The sequence below is a fragment of the Emys orbicularis genome, chromosome 4 (assembly GCF_028017835.1).
Source record: "Emys orbicularis isolate rEmyOrb1 chromosome 4, rEmyOrb1.hap1, whole genome shotgun sequence".
NCBI lineage: Eukaryota > Metazoa > Chordata > Testudines > Emydidae > Emys > Emys orbicularis.
The window spans coordinates 47,871,072-47,894,184 of NC_088686.1; the positions used below are offsets into that span (position 1 = coordinate 47,871,072).

The 23,113-nt window shown below is 37.9% G+C and overlaps 1 protein-coding gene across 6 annotated transcripts in view; it reads left to right on the plus strand.

Moving 5' to 3' along the window:
- Positions 1 to 23,113, plus strand: part of RALGAPA1 (Ral GTPase activating protein catalytic subunit alpha 1) — a 246,013-nt gene that overhangs the window by 216,915 nt on the left and 5,985 nt on the right. For 3 of the 6 annotated variants that reach the window (XM_065403818.1, XM_065403820.1, XM_065403822.1), the window contains 2 exons: positions 15,657 to 15,781; positions 19,174 to 19,176. In XM_065403818.1, coding sequence (XP_065259890.1) covers positions 15,657 to 15,781; positions 19,174 to 19,176 — 128 coding nt within the window. The remainder of the gene's footprint in view (positions 1 to 15,656; positions 15,782 to 19,173; positions 19,177 to 23,113) is intronic. The other 3 variants (XM_065403817.1, XM_065403819.1, XM_065403821.1) reach the window with 1 other exon arrangement.

Sequence of the window (23,113 nt, forward strand, 5' to 3'; positions counted from 1 at the left end):
AAGAGAAGATGATGACTAATTCAATCTTAGGAAGTATGATCTCATTGTAGCTAGCAGGAAATTAGTTTTTGTTAATACCTGTTTAACCTCATTAATTTAACGTTTTGGATAACAAAAGCCTTGTGTTAAAGTTTAAACATTCTTGCCCCTTTTAAATGTTATAGCTCGTACAAACATCCCTGATACCTCCCAGAAGTTCTCCAACAAAACCGGGGAAGACTAGACTTGATATTCCTGATATTTCTAAGGTTTAAAACAAACCCAATCAGAATTAAAAAAAAAAAAAAAAAAAAAGACACCTTCTTTTATACATCATAGAGAAGCAAAACATTGTATAAATACTGTTTTAAGCCTTTGCAGGTCATCTTCATCAGCAATAATAAATGTAGACTTCACATACAATTCAACTATGGATTATATATGGAGATATACCTATCTCATAGAACTGGAAGGGATCCCGAAAGGTCATAAAGTCCAGCCCCCTGCCTTCACTAGCAGGACCAAGTACTGATTTGCCCCAGATACTTAAGTGACCCCCTCAAGGATTGAACTCGCATCCCTGGGTTTAGCAGGCCAATGCTCAAACCACTGAGATATCCCCCGCATATGGTAATAATTAGAAAAGTTTTATGCGTTTGCAAAAGATGTCTGATTCTATTAATCATGGCTTTTTTTGTTTGTTACAAGCAAAATTAACAGACAGCACTCTTGTAGAAGATGACAGTGGTTTCAGAAGAGTTGGTTGAGAATATTGTCAAATCTATTTCTGCATAGATCTACATATGGTCATCAAAACAGTTAGATCATGCTATCCTGCACCAGCTGAGAGATTAAAAAATATATATTACTAAGAAATCTGAAAAAAGGGTAGGATCTACATGCCCACTTGTCTTCTGTGTCTTCCAACTCCCTGGTTTTGCAACTGTTAAGGAAAAAAACCTATATATCTAAACCTGTGTGTGTGTGTCCATGTCACTATCTATTTAGAGATAAATGTGTAATATATCACAGTACTCAAGTGATCAGGCCATCCCAAAATGGTACCAGTAAAATCATACACACACCATTATGTATTATGCCACATATTTTACAGAAAAACTCAAGAAGTCATTATAAAACAAATATTAAAAATCAGTATTGCAATAATTGGAATTACCATATAAAAGTCAGGAGATCATGAATCCTAATCTTGGCCCTGCTAAAAAAATTAATACCCAATACATTTTTATACTTTTTTTAGGAATACTTTAAAATATTTTAATTGCTGATTAATTCCATCTGACAAATATGGGTCACAAATTTATCTTTCTTTTCCTTCTGAATGTTTCTCCTCTCAAACATATAAGAATGCAGGCTATTAAAAATCTTTTAATTTCCATTTGCCAAGCCACAGTTACCATCCATCTGTTCTTGCCAATTGTGAAAAAGGTTCAATTTTCAGCAAAGCCATGCATTTCACAGAAGGTATGTGAAGTGAAATTTCACAGGGGACGTGATGGATCCTGATTCTTAGTGATAAACCTTTGGGGCCAGCAGGGTTGGCATATGGTTCAGCATGATATGAAGGCTTGGGTTCCCTGGCTTCACTTCTTTGGCGTGGAGCAGATAAAACCTGGCTCTTGAGTATTGTTTCACTGGACACCAATCATGGGCAGCAGGAACTGCCCATTTAACTCTCTGTGGGAAGGAAGCCCAGACACTGTTCACAATAGTACTATTATAGGGTTGCAAACTGCTCTGAACAGCTTGACAGCACAGGGAAGGAGGGGTAAAGGGCTTGCTTTGCTAATTGCTGCTCAAAATAAGGAAGGGGAAAATAGCTGAGAACTGATACTTATTTTCATGTGTTTTTTTGCATAAAAGAACTTTTTGTTACAAAAATCAAACAGAAATGGCATAATTACACAGCTGCCTTTACATAATTTCATTAATTTCATGCTTAATACTTGATTATCTAATATCTGTACAAGAGTTTGCCTGTGTAAGGAAAAATATTTTCTTCTCCTGTGATAGGAGAAGCAAAAGCATGAAGAAAATATATTCAATTATAGATTGGACTTAGTAACAAAATTTATCTTGTTAGAAGTTTACTTATCCTGTACCGGTGTTGAATTGCAAACAGTTAATTCATTTATGTGTGTATAAATGTAATATTATTTCTACTGGGCACTTTGGCATATTTTCGGTATTTCTAATTTAGTTCTATGAAGTCCTATCATTTTTAGTGGTGTCTTCACAGGAAGCTTTTTAATACTTTTCTTCTTGTCTCTGTCTGTATATACGTACAATATAATCTTATACTTCTGATGGTATGAAAACATTTGAACTCTACATTCATGTTAGAGCCACAGGGTAAAGAGTCAATTTGCTTCCAGACAGTTATCCTTAGCTAAAAATGTAGTCTCTGCAAAGAGTACAAGATTTAAATCAGTGATCCAATCCTACTGTTATCAAGCAAAATCTTTTAAGGATTTTTTTAAAAGAAAAAAAGGAAGGGTGAAAATCATTTCACATACATAAGCTTTACTCAGATAAAATGCAAGGAGTTTGGGGAGATGAAATTCACCTCTCCAAATCTAGAATCAGGGTATCGGGCTCTAGTGCACCCCCCATTATATCTACACAGGCCTCTGGAGTAGAGTAGCAATTGCAATCCCTCTGCACTGCCTGTGTAGTGTAGTGAGTAGAGCAACTGGATGCTTTTAAGCATCAGTCTACTGGCCTGCCCCATCCCTGTCCTCCACAGCTGCTTCTGTGGGTCTCACATAGACACCCCACAAAGACATGCAAGAGGCTGCCTGTGTGCCGACGCTGTGTCTGCTTTTGCCAGCATAAGTCCCATAGAGGAGCTTATGTGGTGCTAGTTCTAATGGTGTTTAAAATAAACCACACATATTGCCCTATAGTCACCTTGATCCCTACCTTGAAGTCCTTAATAAGACAAATTCTATTCAAGTCAAAATAGGAATGTTGCCTTAGTAAGGACTTCAGGACTGGACCATTATTTTTATCCAGGTCTATCTCACTGTTTTGTTTTCACCTCCTATAGCCTGTGACTAAAACACAGACTTTGAAGTGTCTGTGAATACAACCATTCGTGTCTCAACCTCTCCACTCATGAATTTAATTGGTAGTCCATTATAGATGTGAAAAATTGGTCTTTGTGGTATGGAGATCCAATGGTGAGCATAGCTGGGAATCCTCAGCTATGCAAGATTTATAGAATGAGAAACAGAGAACCAGCAAACGATAGTAAAATTTAGAGTTTCTACTAACATGATTTAGTAAATATGCCCTTGCTATATTTCAAAAAGATAATTCATTGAATGCCCATTCTTCCTCTTACTGTACGAGTAGATTATATTTAAGTCAAGATTAATGGATAGATTTTAATGTTAAAATCCAGTCTCTGAGCTTGTCATTCCCTAGAGGCATATAGTGCATTAGTTTAAGCCAGTATGCTGCTTATCATAGATACTATGACACTGTCTTAAATGACAGTTTACTGTACTTTGTTACTGCTTACTGTCGTAATAAAATCACTATTTTGTGTTCTTGATAATTACAATATTAAGTAGAAACTTAATTTGATTACTGCACATTTAGATACAGATAGCTCTTAAGTAATTGCCCACTGTAAAATTTCTGATATTCATTTTTTTTTAGGTCGTCTGTCAGTGTCTAAATTTAATACTAACTCCAGATGCTTGCTTTATTTAAGTTAGCTGAACTAAAACATCTCTGTGCTGAAAAGAAATCTACAACATATTTTTTTTCAGTGCAAGTGATGTCTCTTATCCCTTAGCTTTTCTCACGTGAAAGCCCATGTTTGTTTTAAAAATCTTTAAAACAGAATTGGTTGATGTTTGCATTTTGTCTGTGAGCTTAATAAAATTACTTTAGAATTCTAAAGGGTAGAAGTATTGTTTTACATTGTTGCTGAATCAATGACTTTTTTTTTTTTTTTTACTTTGAAATTGACAGAACTGGTGCTTAAAATGTTTGCAATTTTTGTTACCTAAGGAATTGACCAAATCAATAGTTAAGAATATATTCAATATACTTATTTTAATATTTATATAAAATTTTATACAACTTTGGTGTTTTATTATTTAATACTTTACCTCTGAAAATATTAATTCTAAATTGAGGATTTAGGGTCACTCCTGTGGACTTAAATTTGTAATTCTCCACAGATACAGTTAATCTGTTAAAATGTTTTCATATGAACTTCAGAAGAGAAGGAGTTGTAGCTTGCTGCAGTTTTTCTGACATTTTTCATTTAGTAATTGAGTGTTGTAAGTGGTTAAGTATGGTCCAAATTTTATCCTACCCAGCTTGTATTAATGTGCCTACACTCACACTGCCTTAGCACCTGTTATGGATTTTGAGTCATCTGGCAGCCCGTGAGACTTAGATAAAGAAGTACCAGGTGTCCTGCCTGTCTCTTAATTGAGACGCATTGTAAACAATATAGACTTGGCAATATGGTTATAGGGATGGATTAAAGCTCAGCTTTGTCTGCTCTGACGAATCGCTGCTTTTCCTTCATGCAAGATACCATAAACCACTGAAGAATTTAGTGATAAGATCTGATGGCACAACATAAAAAATAAACACTGTGCCCCAACCTGTAATATGTCTAGAGTGTTTCTAGAAAGATTGTACAACAGTATGTTAAATATACTGTGCTGCTGATGCATGCTCTATTCACAGTTTCTGACAAAAATATAGCACTTGTGGCACGTGCTTACTTTGTATAAGTGAACACTCCCCCTATTTAGCCTAAGTTCATGTAAAGTGAATGTATATGTTAAGAAAATGTCTATCAATATATTATTTGTCAATAAATTAGGTAAGTTGTAATATTTCCTTGGAAAAGCCCAATGTATATAACTTTATTTACACTGTGCTTGTTTTGCAATATCTTCAGCCTTTTACATTGTTAGCTTACTATCCTTGTAGTGACCTCATGGCCTCCTATAGCTAAAAGGAAATAAGTACCCGCTCCCCCAAGTGGTAAATGTGCATTTTGTGATATAGGTCTCATAAAGGCTTTTTAAAGTAATTGAAAAGAAATTAAACTACTTTTTTGGAACAAAAAGTAACAATTAGGTGTCCTCTTCTTGCTTGACAATTTCCTATTTGGGAGTGGTGAGTTTCATAGCCTTCTTCCAAAATTCATGCTTGTATGTCAGGCTGTCATGCAGATTGATCGCTCTGAGGTCTGGTGATGTCCTGTCCATGTACGGAGACTTTAGTCTCCCCCTTGGTCATCTTCCATTCATGATCATTGCAAGAGCTATCCTATCAATATAGCTCTCAGGTCTCCACTAAATATGCCCATACCAACATAGCCTAGCCTCCCTCAACTTGTCTTCAATTGGAGCCATCTGCATTTCATTTCCTCTCACATACTGTCCAACCATTTGACCATCTCAACATCTTCATTTCTGTGGCAGTATGTGTACTGGTTTCTTTTCTAGTGGCTGGCCAAGTCTTTGTTCCATACATTAGAATGGTTGAATTACAGTTTTAAACACTCTATCTTTTAACTTTATTGACATCATTTGTCACAAAGAACTGGGGTCAGCTCCTGCTATTTCTGCCAAGCAGCTTTAGTATGATGCCAGGCATCATTCAGGAGGGCACCATTGATCCTAGGTATTTAAGTTCTTTTGCTCTTCTACACTATCTGCCTGTGATATCCTTTATGATGATTCCTCCTCCCCCAGTTACCATAGCCTTGGTCGTACCAACGTTCACGCTGTCCAGTCTGCTCAAAATTATGTTGCCATTATTCAGCGTTGACTGGCAAGGTCTCAGTCTTCTGCACCTATCACTAAAACATCAGCAAACAGCATGTTTCCAGGTAGCTCCCTTCATATATTCTCATTTATTACATCCATGACAATTGCAAACAAAAAGGATTCAACTCTTACCCTTAATGTAGGCCAGTGTTTACTGGAAATTCTCTACTGTAGTCCCAGTTAGTTTTGACTACAGTAGCCACTCCATCATAATAATAGTTGGGAATTGGTCCTGCTTTGAGCAGGGGGTTGGACTAGATGACCTCCTGAGGTCCCTTTCAACCCTGATATTCTATGATTCTATGATCCTGAATAAGACAAACGTCACCAAACTAATTCTATTGGTACGTGATCACATACCTTCTCCATATCCACAAAGACCATGTCAAGTTGCTGTCTCTTTCCTTTGAATTTTTTCATAAGGTTTTATGTACAAATGTGGCATCAGCTATTCTCCTTCCCACCATAAATCCATGTTGACCCATCCAAATTTCAATTATTCCACGCAGACACTTTTCAATAATTGTCTCCCATGTTTTCATAGCATGTGACGACAGCTGGGAATACTGGTGCCACGCTTAAAGACCCCAGACCACACCATCGTCACCCCGACTGCCAGAACTATGCTGGAAAAGACCCTGAAGGACACCATCTGCTGCCACTACACCGAGAACCTCAAGCGGAAGCTGGAACAGGGCAAGGTGTTCGAGGTGTCCAGCAAGTGGGACGCCAGCAACCACTTCCTCCCCGGGGGCAGCTTCACCAGGTTCGCCGACTGGCGGTTCGTCCACAGGGCCCGACTCAACTGCGTCAACTCCTTGTTGATTTTGTAAATGCCTATGTCACACTGTCTGGAGTGGCTTACGACCTAAGGGCAGACTGTCAAAAACAGGGCAGACACTCCAAACTGGTAGTGTGTTCTGTAATTAGATTTCACCAAGCCAGTAATGCACGTGAATTCCTAGATTACTTTAACAGTCTTATCATGGAATCAGATTGTCCTCTTAGATTCTCACCCAGACAAACTGGACTTAGTGATAAATGGTCAATTACACCAAAAATCATACCACATCCATATTGCTTCCAGTACCAAGAGACCTGTCATTTACCCCAGATCAGCTGATACTCTAGCTCCTATACCAAAGACAATGCCTATAGCCAATCCTGTAATTGACTGTCTAAAAGTTTATTAACTAGGAAAAAGGAATGAGAGTTATTTACAAGTTAAAGCAAGCAAATATAAACACAAAAATGAGTTACCATCTAAATCCTAAGCGTTGTAGTGATCTGTCTATTCAAAGTGTCTTTTGGGGCAGACCCAGGAGGGTGAGGAGTTTAAAGCAGTGGTTCTCAACCTACTTACCATTGTGAGACACATATGTAGCAATCTGTGTTATATGGGCCACATCCACACAATATATATATATATATATATATACACTTCTACCCCAATATAACGCTGTCCTTGGGAGCCAAAAAATCTTACCGCGTTATAGGTGAAACCACGTTATATCGAACTTGCTTTGATCTGCCAGAGTGTGCAGCCCCACCCCCCCCAGAGCACTGCTTTACCGCATTATATCCGAATTTGTGTTATATCAGGTCGCGTTATATCGGGGTAGAGGTGTACTACTATATGGCCCTGAGGTTGTCACATGGGCTGCAGCTGTGTGCTGACTGGGCGGCAAGTTGAGAACCACTGGTTTAGAGTTTCTGGCCCTTCAGAGTTCAGTCAGCCATAAGATTCAGTTTCTTCTTACCAGGGATTTTTATTCCCTTCCCTTCCCCTCCCCAAGAGTTCAAGATGATGGGATGAGTTCACCTGAATGTCTCCTCTTCCTGGGTGTGTGGGGGAGAAGCAATCAACAACGTATTTTGTCCTCTGATGTTCCACAGTAGTTTGTCTCGTGTCTATGGACCTTCTTTTGTTGGGCAGGAGACAACACCTTATGTGGCAAACTAGCATTTCACACTTGGTAATGTTTCTGTCCTGACTGTGGGAGTTTATAGTTTCAGAGCAAACACTTTTACAGTTAAAGAGCAAACATATTACTTTATAACATGGGATATAGCTATTATAAGTCATATTAATGCATGCAGCACCATATAAGCATTTCATAGTCTAAACACTAAATACATTTTTTTAATACGAATACCAATTTTGAGCAAAACTAACATATGGGTGACCTCCTCTGGTCTCCAGCTATCAGGTTGTCAGTTCTTAGTTAATGCCTACAAGAGCTGACATCTGGCCTACTAGCGTCATAGCCCATTCATTCTACCAGCAAGTATTTGCAAGTTGAGGATTCCCATTTTCTAGTTAGTGGTGAAATGAAACTTTGTTCCTTTGCCCCTAAAGTAGTCTGCAAATGTGTCAGTCATAACCATGCCATCTACAATCAAATCACAGCATCCAGAGAGGCAGTGGTTCCTGTATTTCTGATAATCATTCATAATGTCCACATTTTGAGTTTCTCTTGCTATTTAAAAATGTCCTCTTAGCTATGTTTTGGTCACACAGTAATTTTAGGCTACCCTTAAAAAAGCCTCTTTCGCCTGAGGCAATATGCTCATATGTGCTCAAAGGTTCTACTTTCATGCAATATGGTGATGTTGCAGTATAAATGTCTAGATAAATTGATAGTTATACAGAGATGCTTCCATTTTAGCAGCTCATCTTCCAGTCCAGTAAAACTTTCCCTTTGCCTTTGTTAGGCTTATGGTTTTGTGTACATATATGGTCTAAACCAGTGGTTCTCACCTTTTTGGGCTCAAGACTCATTTATAAATATTTATGGCCTGTCTCAACCCAGTAAATAATCTGGAGGTGGAGGCCCTGGGGTGGTTTCCGTCAGATCCTGCCCCCTGTGTGGGGGTTGGGTCCTGCCCAGCACTCACCCCAGAGTGGTGGCTCCTGCAGCCCCTGTGCTATGGAGCTCGCTGGGCTTTGCTCTCCACTCCAGGTGTTGCAACCTCTGGAATTGCAGCACCGCTCAGGTTTGGCCCTGCCCCCTGACTCTCATTTGTGTGAGTGGAGTTGTGACCTGCCTCATGGGATTGAAGTGCCACTCATTCAAATTTGGCCTACCCGGACTCGTTGTCATGATGGCTGAGCTAAACCAGAGTAGTGCTGGGACCCCAGAGGTTGCAGTGCCTGGACAGGGAGGCAAGCCCAGCCAGCTCCATGGGACAGGAGCTACCACGTGACCCTTTGAAACATTCTGGTGACCCAAATTTTCTCTCTCAACCCATAGGTTGAGAAATCCTGGTTTAAACCGTTGGCATGACTTAAAAATCAGTACAGATTGGAGCTCCCACTCCATATGACAAAGGATTGTGAATCAACTCAGAGGACTGTACAAAGCAGTGTTACATTGCAAGTGCCTTTCCTCCTAACTGGAGATCATCTCAGTAATGGAAAAACTGTGGGTGGAGAACCCATTATTTCTTTTTCTCCACTTGGGAACCTTCAGAGAATGCCACCCCTCCTTCCTCATGCTGTTATGAAACTGTTGAAAATGTTATGAAAGGTGTGTAAAAAGTTCTGCTACCAGTTTCTCAGACCTGATCAGCTTTTTGGTGTCTTCCCAGAGAATGTTGGTGTCTTCCCAGAGATACCTTTCTGTCAGCATAGATCTCCTCTCTTGTAGGCATATTTTGCCCCTCCGATATCATATAACACTGTTGAGCCAAAATCTTGGAACCTTTGTGTGAGCCTAGGATATTTCAGGAGTTCAAATTGGTCTTCGAAGTATTTTCAAATGTTCTCAAAGACTAGAAAATCATCTGATTAATGCATAGGCTTAGGCTTAAGCATAAACATCTTATTGATGTCAAATCTCTGAAATGATAGGTCACTTTTTCTGTTCCTTAGAAAGATTCTATAGATTAACTATCATTTGTGATTAAAGTGTACCATTTAAATTTGTTCACAGTAAGTTCTCTTGAACCCTTATATTAATGTAGTTTCACGTGCTCTCTTTAAGGAGATGTGTCTTCATAAATTTCAACTATTTGAGTTAGCATTTCAATTTGAATTAGTGGACCACATGTGTCTCCGCTAACTCCCTCAGTATGAACTTTCATAAATGGGAATCGGTTCTCCACAACACAGGTTGTTTATGAATACCATCTCAATCAAACTATTCTCTTTCTTTGTTTCTTCCAACATCTTGCAAGTACTTTGAGACTATGGTAATGATGTAATAGATTATAGAGCTGTCAAATGAAATATTGTTAGATATAATGTTAATTTTCATAGCTAGATGTTGATTGTTTTTTCTTTTCTCATTTGAAATTAATATTTATTTGACCTACAAAATAGGATGCATATTACTACCTCAGTCAAACTAGTACTTACCATAGGTCTTCCCAGTTTATTGTGAGGATATAAAATCCAAGTTCTCTTATCTGTAAAATAAGGTTATATAGAAAAATAGTGAATTGTATTCATATGCTACAGCAATGCAGTCTGGCCTGTTTCTAGACGTTTTGGGGGAGCTGTTACTGAGAAAAGATATAGGCAGAGCTCAGGTTATTTAAATAAATGAAAGTGAATTTGAGGAGATGAGTTTAATATAGTGAGGAGGGGGGAGGAAGTCAGCAAAGGTGTTTATGGAGGAGGAGTTATGATCAAAAGTTCAGGAGATGAAGATGTTTTTAGCAGCAGCATTTTGTTAATGTGAAAGGCAAAGAGGTGAGAAATGGGGAGGCCAGAGAGGATAGGTTGTACTAATCAAGTTGAAAGATGACAACACCATGGTTAGAAGTTTTAGTGGTAAAGAGAGGGTAGAAAGGATGAATTTTGGTGGTGTTGTAGAGGAATTAGTTATGATACAAAGGAAGAAAACATAAAATTCACAAAACATCTAGGATACAATTTATTTGTATTACCATAGCACCTAGGAACCCAGTCACGGACCAGGACACCATTGTGCTAGGTGCCATACAAACACAGAACAAAAAGACAGCCCTTGCCTCAAAAGCTTGCAATTGAAGTATAAGACGAGACAACACATGGAGACAGACACAGGTTAGTATAAGGAAACATTGAAGCAATATTGGTCAGCATGATAGGCAGTAGTATTAGTGCACAGGTGGCTAACTATGATCAATATTTTTATAGTCATCACGGCAAAAGTTTTAAAGAGATTTAAAGGAAAATAATTAAGTAGTTTTACAGATGTTTACGGGGAGCTTCTCCCACTCATGAGGAGCAGTATGGGAAAAAGCACAAAAGTGATTGCTGGAAAATTTGACAAGTGGCTGATGGAGACTGACATCGTTGGGCAATCCGAGATGGGAGCCAACATTTTGATAGTGAAAAAGAGATGATAGAAAGGGTTGTAGTAGGCCATGAAAGACCAGAAAAATGAAGACAAGCAGCTTATGTATTATGCAATAGAAAATGGGGAGCCAGTGGAGGGATGCAAAGAGAGTGGTGACATGGTTGAAAGCAACGGGCTAGAATGATCTTTGCAGCAGCATTCTGAATGGATATGAATGGGGTAAGATTGCATTTGTCAAAGCCAGAGAAAAGGCAGTAATCAATATACAGTGTGATGAGAGCTTGGATGAGAGTTTTAGCTGTGTGGATGAATATGAAAGGCTGTATCTTAGAGATGTGATGCAGAAAGAATCTGCAAGATTTAGATGCAGCCTGGATGTGAGGGCCTAATGAGTAGTCCAAGTTGAAGATAAAGATACTAAGATTGTCAACAGTAATAGAGGAGGAAGAGTGATTAGGAGGAGGAACATGAGAAGTTGCTTTTCTGACAGATTGCCTACTCATATTTAATGTGACAACCAAGAGTTCAGTGGTAGTTCCCCTGTGCATATCAGTAGTTCTAAAACTGTTTGCATATTTACAGTATTAATAGATGTAATTGAAAGATAATGAATACATATGTAAAATGATTTAGTTAATGAATACCAGTGTTAATAATTGCAATGATTGAAGTGAGTGGCATTTAAAATGTGTAAGGGTACTGCTACTGTTTTCTTCCTTGTATTGATAAAATTTTGAAGAATAACTTCTCCTGCAATAAATACAGCTTAGTAGTTTCTGCAAAATCTGTAGATTTTGCTTTAGACCTGTGAATCTTCACTTGAAAAAGTGCCTGTCTGACAAGTAATCTTCCCTTTTTATCCATTGTCTTTCATTGCATTTAGCATGTTCCTAATAAAATTAGTTACCAGTAGTTCCAGATTTAAATTTGTCTGCTTGTGTATGTAGACACTTTTTCTCCCAGATTCTTCCTCTTTTGGTCCATCCTTGCATCCTCCCAATCTATCTATATTGCCAATGCTAGTGGCAACATCCATTCACAATGAGAGTACAGCTTGAGTTGGCCTATTATTTTTAGCCACTGAGTTTATATGTGCCACTCAATTTATAGGTGCTAATAACTCTTCCCTAGAGAGCAGCCTTTTAAAGGATAAATATCTAGCCTATTATGAATAGAAGTAGAAATTAACTACTGTATCTTATAGTTGCTATTGCAGATATTCACATCCATATACGATTTATAATTAGATCATTTCAACCATGACAATCAACTTGTTTGTCGGTTTAAAAAATAAAATTACTCTTGGGTTGTGAATTAGTAAATTTCCAAATGCTGCCAAGTATGTTAGTCTACATAAAACCCAAACACTCAGTTATTCGATTCTTAATATATGAAAGCTGTTTGTTTTAAAGAATTGAGCATTGTCTCCATACAATATGGAATAGTAGTAATTCTGGTCTTGGCTTTCATGTTTAAAAAAAGCTTGACAAGGATGCTGTTTTCAGCCAGCTATTAGAAATTCTATTAAATGTTGATAAAATGAGCAACTTTGCTAACCGGATGATTTTGCTGGGTGTGCTAAGTGAAGTTTATATTAGTCTTGCAGCATTGAGATAATATAATAAAAACAAGTACTGCCCTACTAAATCAGCAACTGTACCAGGACTGTTTTTTCCCCCCCTTAGACTTGGAGGTATGCATCCAGATTGGGAATTTCCTGGTCTCTTTCAAAATACTAATTTTGCCTCATTTCTGCCTTATTTATGTATAAGCTTCAGATGTAACAAGATAAACTAAAAGGTTTCATTTAGAGACCTCTTAAAGTAGAGCATTTTTAAAGCAGGTAGGTGTCTCTACCCTAGTTTTCCATGAAACATTTTATCCATTCAAGCAGACTTTTAAAAACAGCTTGTTTTGATAGCAGCCTGTTCTCCTGTGGGCCTTCAGCCTTTGCTTCCTGGCAGCACCTTTGGTGCGAAAAGAGAGTGATCAATTGGGAGACTATCAGTGCCAGCATGCATAGAGTGATAAGTTAACACACCACTGGGAATTTCTAGGGCCCACCAAGATACTTCACTTCTAATGTGCTAACAAGCTCATTTTTCTACCTCTTGCCTCTTCAGTTATTTTTTTTCTCAGAAGAGCTTAGAAGTTGAGTGCATCAGGCATAATGAAAAGCTCTGTAGGAGGGAGAAGCAATAACCCCATTTTTCTCCTTTCAGCCAAATAGAAAATTAGCTTCTGGTAATACACAAAGGCCAGTATTTTTTGTGCAAGGGGCACTGCTGTGAATCAAAGGACTCTATTAACTGCAGAAAATTCAGCAGCTGTGAATCTCCCCCAATGAAAAAAAGTGCTTTTCAACAAGTTGTGAGATATGTAGTATTATTTAGACTTCAACCATCAGTTTCATCCTCTACCACTTATATATAGCCTCTTAAAAACTGTGCTATATTAGTCTCCTGTGCTAAGGCTCAATACTGTGTATGTCCCCCAACCTAAGAACTTGATAATGGAGGGTTTTTTTATTTCTTCTTGTCCTAGTGTTTCCATTATAATGTTTTCGGGGTAGAATTCTTCTGAGGTTCAACTATCTCAGTATTCAGAAAGAATTTCAAAAATTCCAGAGAGACAGTTGATTTCAATATTTATATGTACTCAAGTTGTGGTATAAGCAAAGAATACTATGGAGCCCATTTTATTTGATGGAAAACTATTTTAGATATTGTATTTATTGATTTTGGCCACATTTTTTATTAATTAGAGTAATTTACTCAAATATACTTGGTTGTAATTGCTTCCTGTGTGATATTTACATATAAGGATTCTCACTACATATCCCTTTTAATTGCTGAAATATAATCGTGAAAGCCAGAAGAGTACCTAAAACGTATTATCTTCAGTCCTAATTCAGGGCTGAAATTTTATTGCTTATCGTAATTGAAAATGGCAGGCTCATCTGTTTAATAGTATTTAGTGCTTAGATATAGCATTTTACATGTTCTGCCTACTTTTCACAACACACCAATGAGAAAGATATGTCGCTATTATCCCCATTTTACAGAAAGGAAAACTGAGTCCAAAAAAGGTAAAATAACTTCCCTAAAAATACATGGCAAGTCACCAGCAGAACCAGGCTTAGAACTCAGGACTTCCAAACTGCCAACCCTCAGTTTGTTCCTCCACTCTGTGCTGCGTCTTACTAAAATATGCAAACAAAAATATGTTAATGGAAATGTTAATACTTGCAAAGAGTAAATCATTTGTTAAAAATACACATGTTAAGGAGAATATACTGTAGGATTTTTTTTTCTTTTATGCTTATGTAAGATATTTAAATATGGCCTGCCTAACTCAACACACTGAGTCCAGCTGGACAACTTTAAAAGTTGTGGAAGAAAAGGTTAACTGATTTCTCAGTTCAGGAACTATACGACATGAAGTCAGCATGGTAGTTTTTCTTGATAATTGTATGTTGCTGCCTGCTGCTCTACATTTTGACAGCCATTTCCATAGTTGCTTTCATGAACAGCAGAAATATTCTCTTTTTTTCTCGCTCTCTCTGTGCTAACAGCACAATCAGGCCTGCTGGAACAAGAAGCCTGGAGAGGGTTCTTCAAAAGCAACAACACTTCAAGATGCTGGTCTCCAGTCAATAATATCAGAGAGGGAGAATGTGGTGAAAAGGAAGTACGGTATTTTGCTGTCAGTGCCCTCCGACACTCTGTTAGCCAGTATTTAGAGGTCCTGCAGATTCTTTACAAATATGTCTGCTTTTTTTAATGGCATAATTGACTAGGTATTTTTTTCTGATACACATTTTAAGCTATGTATTTATCTTAACTGCATGAATTTGTTTAGGGATTATGGAAACAGTTATTTTTCATTGAAAATATATAGAATTTTTTTGAGAGGAGGAATCTAGTTTGTTGTTCGTTAATGATAGTTATTTTTCACAATATACCCCTACAAATTACAATTACAGAATTTTTAAAACCTAATTTTAAACAGTATTATAACTAAGTCAGTTTGCTGCTTTAGAAAATAATCTGTAATCTTAGGTTGATTGAAACAATTTTGAGGTGCATAAGAAAAGAATGTAAAATTGACCCAAAGGCAGCATGTAGCCTTATTCAAAGATATTTTGCTTTAGCTTCATCCAGCTGTCGAACAGTATTATAATCGAAATAGCCTGAGCCATGAGGTACACATCAGAATATAACTTATCCCAATGTTCAGAAGGAGTTCAGATCCAGAGTTTAGGTTCAGACCCATCTCTAATTAATTTTTTTTGTAATGTATGCCGCACTATTAAACTATCATTTTATTGGCTAACTAAAATAATGTTATGTAAAGATTTGAGAATAATTTAAATTAATCCAAAAATGCCATACTTTCAGTGTTAGTAAACTGCGAATGGTCATTGAAATTTATAATATGCACGTACATGAATAAATTTGCTAAAGGGAATAACATAGCTGAATTACTGAGTAGGCTTTAGTGTTTAGCAAATGTGTGATCTGACTTTAAGTTGATCCTTAACTCTTGGGTAAACCAGCTATGAAGAGAGAGCTCGATATCTGCAAACCATTGTTCAACACCATCTAGAGCCCACAACTTTTGAGGACTTTGCTGCTCAGGTTTTCTGTCCAGCACCCTATCACCATTTGCCCTCTGATTCAGGTAAGAAATGCCTTACCTGAATTATCTTTCATAGTGTTTAATGACACTTAAAATGCAGTATCCTTACTTATAAAATCTGTAAATTCCAAACTTTTATGTATTATGAAGACTGATCATTAATCTGAAAATGTACAAAGTGATTTTATATTTTCATATTTGAGCGACTGTGTAGTTCATAACCACAGGAGAGTTGCCTTTCGTTCCTTAGTTTGTTGCCTGGCACTATGATTTGGCAAAATATTTTAGTAGAGCAACCAAGTTCTATATTTTTACAATGAATGTTTATCATATGCTCATACTAAATCTCATAAAAATCTAGGTACATGTGACATTTCATCTGGGCTGCAGGCTGATGAATCCTTAAGTATTATTCCTAGACCTTCTCTAAGACAGCTTTAGGTTGCTATCTTGCTGTAATGTGAAAGCTCAAATTAAAATGCCAAGAAAATTTTGTATTCACCAATTTTATATTTTCAAAATATTAAGAAGCAACAAAATTTTCAGATCCATTTTTTTCTTCCTGGTAACTTTATCTTTAGAAGTCTGTTTTATAAGAAGGTACTGCATTTTCAGTTACTAATAAAAATAATAATCAGTAAGAAAATGAGTAACTCAAGGCCTTCCTGTTCTGATGATGATTTCGTGACTCCTTATGATTATTTCATTTATTTTATTTCCCCTCTTTTTAGATCATTAAATATCAGTTCTGTTTATCTGAAGGTAAGACAAAAAGTCCAAAAAAAAACATTTGTTCTTATTACTTTTACTAAAGCACTAAGCTTTTAACCAAGTTGTATGCAAACTTTCCTTGTTACCCTTGTTCACTCTAAAAAGAATTTCACGTTGATTGAGAAATTTCCACTACATTTTCTTCAAGTTTTTGTCTTTTACTAATCCCAGGTCTGCATGAAACACTAACAGTGGTTATGGGATTAAAGTAACTAATGGTAGACACAGTTGTTGAACTAGTAATACTTTATTGTGTTGACCTTTTGTTTCTCAGCATGAACAAGTAGTACTGGATGGCAGTGGTGTGTTTTGTACCCTGTACTGTCTTGCATTGATGTTGGTAGATAATCCATAATGGTGCTGTAGGAGAGGAGAAGAAGAATGCATAACACTTGAAATTTTGTTGTTGATAAACTTGTGTAATTTTAATGCAAAGTAAATCAAAATGCCACCATTTGAAAAGCTATGATTCGCACATTTGCAGTTGAGTAAAATCAGTTCAGTTTTCTTCTTAAAACAATAGATAGAAATCAAATGAGATTAGAATTGGTAAATCGGTACTTCTTTATATTTGGTTTTCTGATTGCAAAAATGTCTAAGATCTACAGAAATAAATTCTAAAACGCACGCTTCATTAGTCCAGAAAAGATTAAGGACATCTTTAAAATACTGGAAAAGCTTAAAAACACTGAGATTACTATGTTTGAAAAGATAACAGTAAGTAGGGGAAGCTAAATTTAAAGACAATAAATGTTAAACTGAGGAAATATGTTAAAGTGACATGTTTTTTACACATCTCTTAATCAACCAGCAGACTTGATTGCTACAGGATATTGACCTATTTGAGATTCAAAACAGAGTTCATAAGAAATTTAGAAATAACATTTATATTTACATTACTAGTGTTTATTTAAAGAAAAAATACCCTGTGCTGCCTCTTCCCTAATGGTATTCAGTAGTTATTCCACATGGTTTTCAGTGTTCTAGGCCCCAATTCCATTATTTTAATAATCTTATGGCAAATGTCTTCTTAAATCTAACCAAGATCTCCAAGACCAGTCATATGTTAGTACAACTGATGAAGATAGGCTTTATAAGGAGGCAGTGCATACAATTTCACCTTTTAGGGGAAAGAAGATTAAACTTATAGAAAGTGTGAAGCTAAGACAAAATCACCAACTGCTGTAAATAAATTTGTCCCTGACATCCCGTTGGTCAGTTTTGATGTGCCAAAGTTTTGACCATATTTGAAAAACAGGGCAAATTGAACACTGTTGAATGATAAAATTGTGCTTCAACACACTGATTACACTGCTCTACAGCCAAAATGCTTCTGAAATAAATGTAGTCAAACTTTACTAATTCTGGGTCACTGAGAATGAAAATGATGCTTAAAATTGTTGATTGGCTCTAGTTTTCAAGATACGCTATTGGGTCAGTATATACGACCCTTGACTTGGGAATGGCGGAGGATAAGTGAGTTATAAAGGGAAGGGATCTCAATTTAAACCAGAAATGACTAAAATACAGCTTTGACTGGATCTATGAATAAATCTATGACTGGGTTCGGACAGTACTTGCTTTTTAGGCAAAACAATGAATGATGCAATCTGAAGCTGGTATTGTGTCATACGTGACATGAATTGCATCATGTTATTCCTAGAAGTCATGGATGATGCAATCATAACGAAGCTTACATCACTCTGCTGAACAAATTGCCCTATATCAGCTCTAGAAATCATACAGTGTCGTGCTCTCTTATTTGTCAGTGTTTGATTTTGCAAAGGGACACATTTCTGTTTAGCCAAAGTGAGCAGAGATGCCTCGTACTTGTGTGAACAGTGCAGATAACTTCTGCTATGTTTGTGGTGAAGTGACTTGTGCATCACAAAAGCGCAGTATAACCACTATGGTTAAGAAAGCCTATCACCTTTATTTTGGCTGCAAAATTGGAGATCGGGACAAGAGGTGGGCCCCACACATATGCTGCAACACTTGTGCAACAAATCTTCGCCAGTGGTTGAACAGGAAAAGGAAATCTATGCCTTTTGCAGTGCCAATGATTTGGAGAGAGCCAACAGATCATACCAGCAATTGTTACTTCTGCATGGTGCCTCCAGTTGGGAAAGGTGTGTCAAAGAAGAAAAAGTGGAGTGTGCATTATCCAAACATTCCATCAGCTATACGCCCAGTACCCCATGGAGAAGGACTGCCGGTTCCTGATGCACCAGAATCATTCTCACTTGAGTCAGACGAGGAAGAGGATGAAACTTCTGGTCCTGAACCATCAATGTCACAGGACCCACATTTTCTCCCATCCTCCTCCTCTGAACCACACCTCATAACACAAGGTGAACTGAATGACCTTGTCAGGGATTTGGAACTACCCAAGAGTAAGGCAGAGCTGTTGGGCTCCAGACTACAGCAGTGGAATCTCCTGGCAGGTGATGTTAGGGTTTCCATGTTCCGTGACCGTCAAAAGGATCTTGTCCCATTCTTCTTCATGGAAGGTGATCTTGTAGGCTGCAACAACATCGATGGTGTGATGGCAGCCCTCAACATCGTTCACGATCCAGATGAGTGGAGGCTGTTCATTGATTCATCGAAGACGAGTCTTAAAGCTGTTTTACTGCATAATGGCAATGTTTTGCCATCAATTCCAGTTGGTCATGCAGTCCATATGAAGGAAACCTATAACACCATGAAACAACTTTTGAGGTGCATAAACTATGACCAACATCAGTGGCAGCTTTGTGGCGATTTGAAGGTTGTTGCTCTCTTGCTTGGTCTGCAGACTGGATACACAAAGTACTGCTGTTTTCTCTGCGAATGGGATAGTCGTGCAAGAGATTCCCACTATATCAAGAAAGATTGGCCACTCCGACAGTCATTGGAGCCTGGGAGGAAAAGTGTTCAGCATCCACCACTTGTTGAATCAAGGAAGATTTTGTTACCACCCTTACACATCAAGCTGGGTCTGATGAAGAACTTTGTCAAGGCCATTGACAAAACACAAGCAGCTTTCAAGTACCTCCGTGGAAAATTTCCAAGGTTAAGTGAAGCTAAGATAAAGGAAGGTGTCTTTGTTGGTCCTCAGATTCGTGAACTTCTTCGAGATGATGCATTTTACCATGCACTGCGTGGCAAGGAAAAGACGGCATGGAAAGCCTTCCAGTCAGTGGCAATAAATTTTCTCAGAAACAACAAGGCAGACAACTACAGGTTGTTGGTGGAAAACCTCCTCAAGGCATATAAAAGCCTTGGTTGCAACGTCACTAAAGATACATTTTTTGCACTCTCATCTAGATTTTTTTTCCACCGAACTGCAGAGCAGTGAGCGACGAGCATGGCGAGCGATTTCACCAGGACATTGCAAAAATGGAGAAACGCTATCAGGGCAAATGGAGCCCATCAATGCTTGCAGACTATTGCTGGACAGTGACAAGAGATGCTCCATTTAATGAATACAAGAGACAAGTCAAGAAGCGCCGAGTAGACACTGAATAGGACTAAACTATGTACATAATAGTTTTTTGCCTTTTGTTTCATAATAAATTTTATTTATATAACCCTTTTGCTGATTTTTAAAGTGTTACATAAACAGGACAGGTGAAATATTATCATGTAAAGCAACCATAAACACATGAAAAGACCTAGGTTTACAATTTATGATTAAAACTCTACTATCTACACAATATACATAGACATAAAATGTAAAAACTTAAATATCTTAGAAACAGTAGCCAATCAGTTGTTTTAATTGTCATATTTGAATTCAGCACATCAAAATACATAATAAATAGCACATTTTATCTCTGAAGCAGACGACTTCTCAAAAATTGTAGACCAGTGTTAACTTTACTGAAGATGCAGACCTTAGAAAGAGCTGTCACCTTCATTATGGTCACTACAGTTGTTTCTTAGAAGGTGATAGTTGTGGCTGATGCTATGGTCTCCATCGCCATAGTATCTCAGCACTTCCCAAGTATTTAAAAATTGAAGTATGGAGAGGGGTAACTAGTGGTTTTCCCCAAGGGTCAGTCCTCGAACCGATCCTATTCAACTTATTCATAAATGATCTGGAGAAAGGGGTAAACAGTGAGGTGGCAAAGTTTGCAGATGATACTAAACTGCTCAAGATAGTTAAGTCCAAAGCAGACTGTGAAGAACTTCAAAAAGATCTCACAAAACTAAGTGATTGGGCAACAAAATGGCAAATGAAATTTAATGTGGATAAATGTAAAGTAATGCACATTGGAAAAAATAACCCCAACTATACATACAATATGATGGGGGCTAATTTAGCTACAACAAGTCAGAAAAAAGATCTTGGAGTCATCGTGGATAGTTCTCTGAAAATGTCCACGCAGTGTGCAGAGGCGGTCAAAAAAGCAAACAGGATGTTAGGGATCATTAAAAAGGGGATAGAGAATAAGACTGAGAATATATTATTGCCCTTATATAAATCGATGGTACGCCCTCATCTCGAATACTGCATACAGATGTGGTCTCCTCATCTCAAAAAAGATATACTGGCACTAGAAAAGGTTCAGAAAAGGGCAACTAAAATGATTAAGGGTTTGGAACGGGTCCCATATGGGAAGAGATTAAAGAGGCTAGGACTCTTCAGCTTGGAAAAGAGGAGACTAAGGGGGGATATGATAGAGGTATATAAAATCATGAGTGATGTGGAGAAAGTGGATAAGGAAAAGTTATTTACTTATTCCCATAATACAAGAACTAGGGGTCATCAAATGAAATTAATAGGCAGCAGGTTTAAAACAAATAAAAGGAAGTTCTTCTTCACGCAGCGCACAGTCAACTTGTGGAACTCCTTACCTGAGGAGGTTGTGAAGGCTAGGACTATAACAGAGTTTAAAAGAGAACTGGATAAATTCATGGTGGTTAAGTCCATTAATGGCTATTAGCCAGGACGGGTAAGGAATGGTGTCCCTAGCCTCTGTCTGTCAGAGGGTGGAGATGGATGGCAGGAGAGAGATCACTTGATCATTGCCTGTTAGGTTCACTCCCTCTGGGGCACCTGGCATTGGCCACTGTCGGTAGACAGGACACTGGGCTTTGGTCTGACCCGGTACGGCCTTTCTTATGTTCTTATGAAGTAATCTCTCTCTCTCAGCCTATAGGAGAAATAGCTTGTTTAGCTTATAGGCGCTGGACTTGCAGAATAGGTGGACACACTAAAATGATTTTGTTTTAAGTGAGCTTTTCCTGTGTTTGAGACAAACAATAGAATGGCTATTTTGCCTTCATATTTGTCCTGCCTGTATCCGAGTCTTTGAATACAATAACCTGGGACGTAGTAACAATAACCTTAGGTGAGCTAATACCAGTCCCTAGAGTAAGACAGGTTTCTCTGATGCAGAGTAGACCAGGATACTTGTCAATGTTAAAATCATGGATGTGGAAGGGTTTATTGACAATGTGAGGCTCAGATCTTTAGCTTGTTGCTGAAGAGTTTTTTTCCCTTTCCTGTTTTTCAATCCAATGCCACGGACCATAGTAGATAATTATGCTGATTCCTATAAACAAAGGGTTCCTCTAGCACAGTTCATTTGGTCACAATATTGTGTCATGAGATCAGTCTGGATCCTATGATCATTTAGCCCATCCCTGAACAGGGCAGGAGCCTTTTTATCCCATAGACAATAGTTTAGTGACTGAATGTTTCAAAACGTTATTCACACAGTTCTTCCAGCCCCCTGTGCAGTAGATATGTATCCCAATTTACAGGTAAAGGAACTGGTGAATATTGAGGTTGTGACTTGTCCACCTTGGACAGAAGGCCGTGAGATTTAGTATTTTAGTTATGGGACCGGGGATTAGGATGGAGGGACTGAGTTTTAATCTCAGTTCTTCCATTAATTCAATGGTTTCAGAGTAGCAGCCGTGTTAGTCTGTATCCGCAAAAAGAACAGGAGTACTTGTGGCACCTTAGAGACTAACTAATTTATTTGAGCATAAGCTTTCGTGGGCTACAGCCCACTTCATCGGATGCATGTAGTGGAAAGCATGTAGCCCACGAAAGCTTATGCTCAAATAAATGTGTTAGTCTCTAAGGTGCCACAAGTACTCCCATTAATTCAATGTAACTTTCTCTCTCTCTCTCTCTATTTTCCACTTATAAATGGGAATAAAGATGCTCACCTCTTTCTGGAAGGGGATTGTAAATTACAATGGATTGTGATGTTTGAAATTCAGGAGCAAAGGAACAGTAGAACTGCAAAGGTTCGTTATTAAGGCTTCAGGGCTGGGGAGAGAACTCAGGAATTCCCCTGCCTATCCCTGCTTTAGGTCAAGGTACTTGCAAGGATCATAATTACAGCTGTGAGAGACTGCAGTTTCCATCCTGCAGAAAAATTTTAATCTTTGATCTTTTTTATTCCAAATCTGAGCGAAAGACCAGAAATGCAAAATCTTCCCTAGAAAAGAGAATTTTGGGGGGGGGGAATTTCTGTTTAAGAACTGACACAGAATTTTCAAAAAAATTCCAGGCCAGCTGCTCAGTCAGGCAGTCTGGAACCAGCCAACCAAAGTAGCCGGCCCCCTTGAAAGTCGCAGAGCCCACCAGGTGGGCTGCAAGGG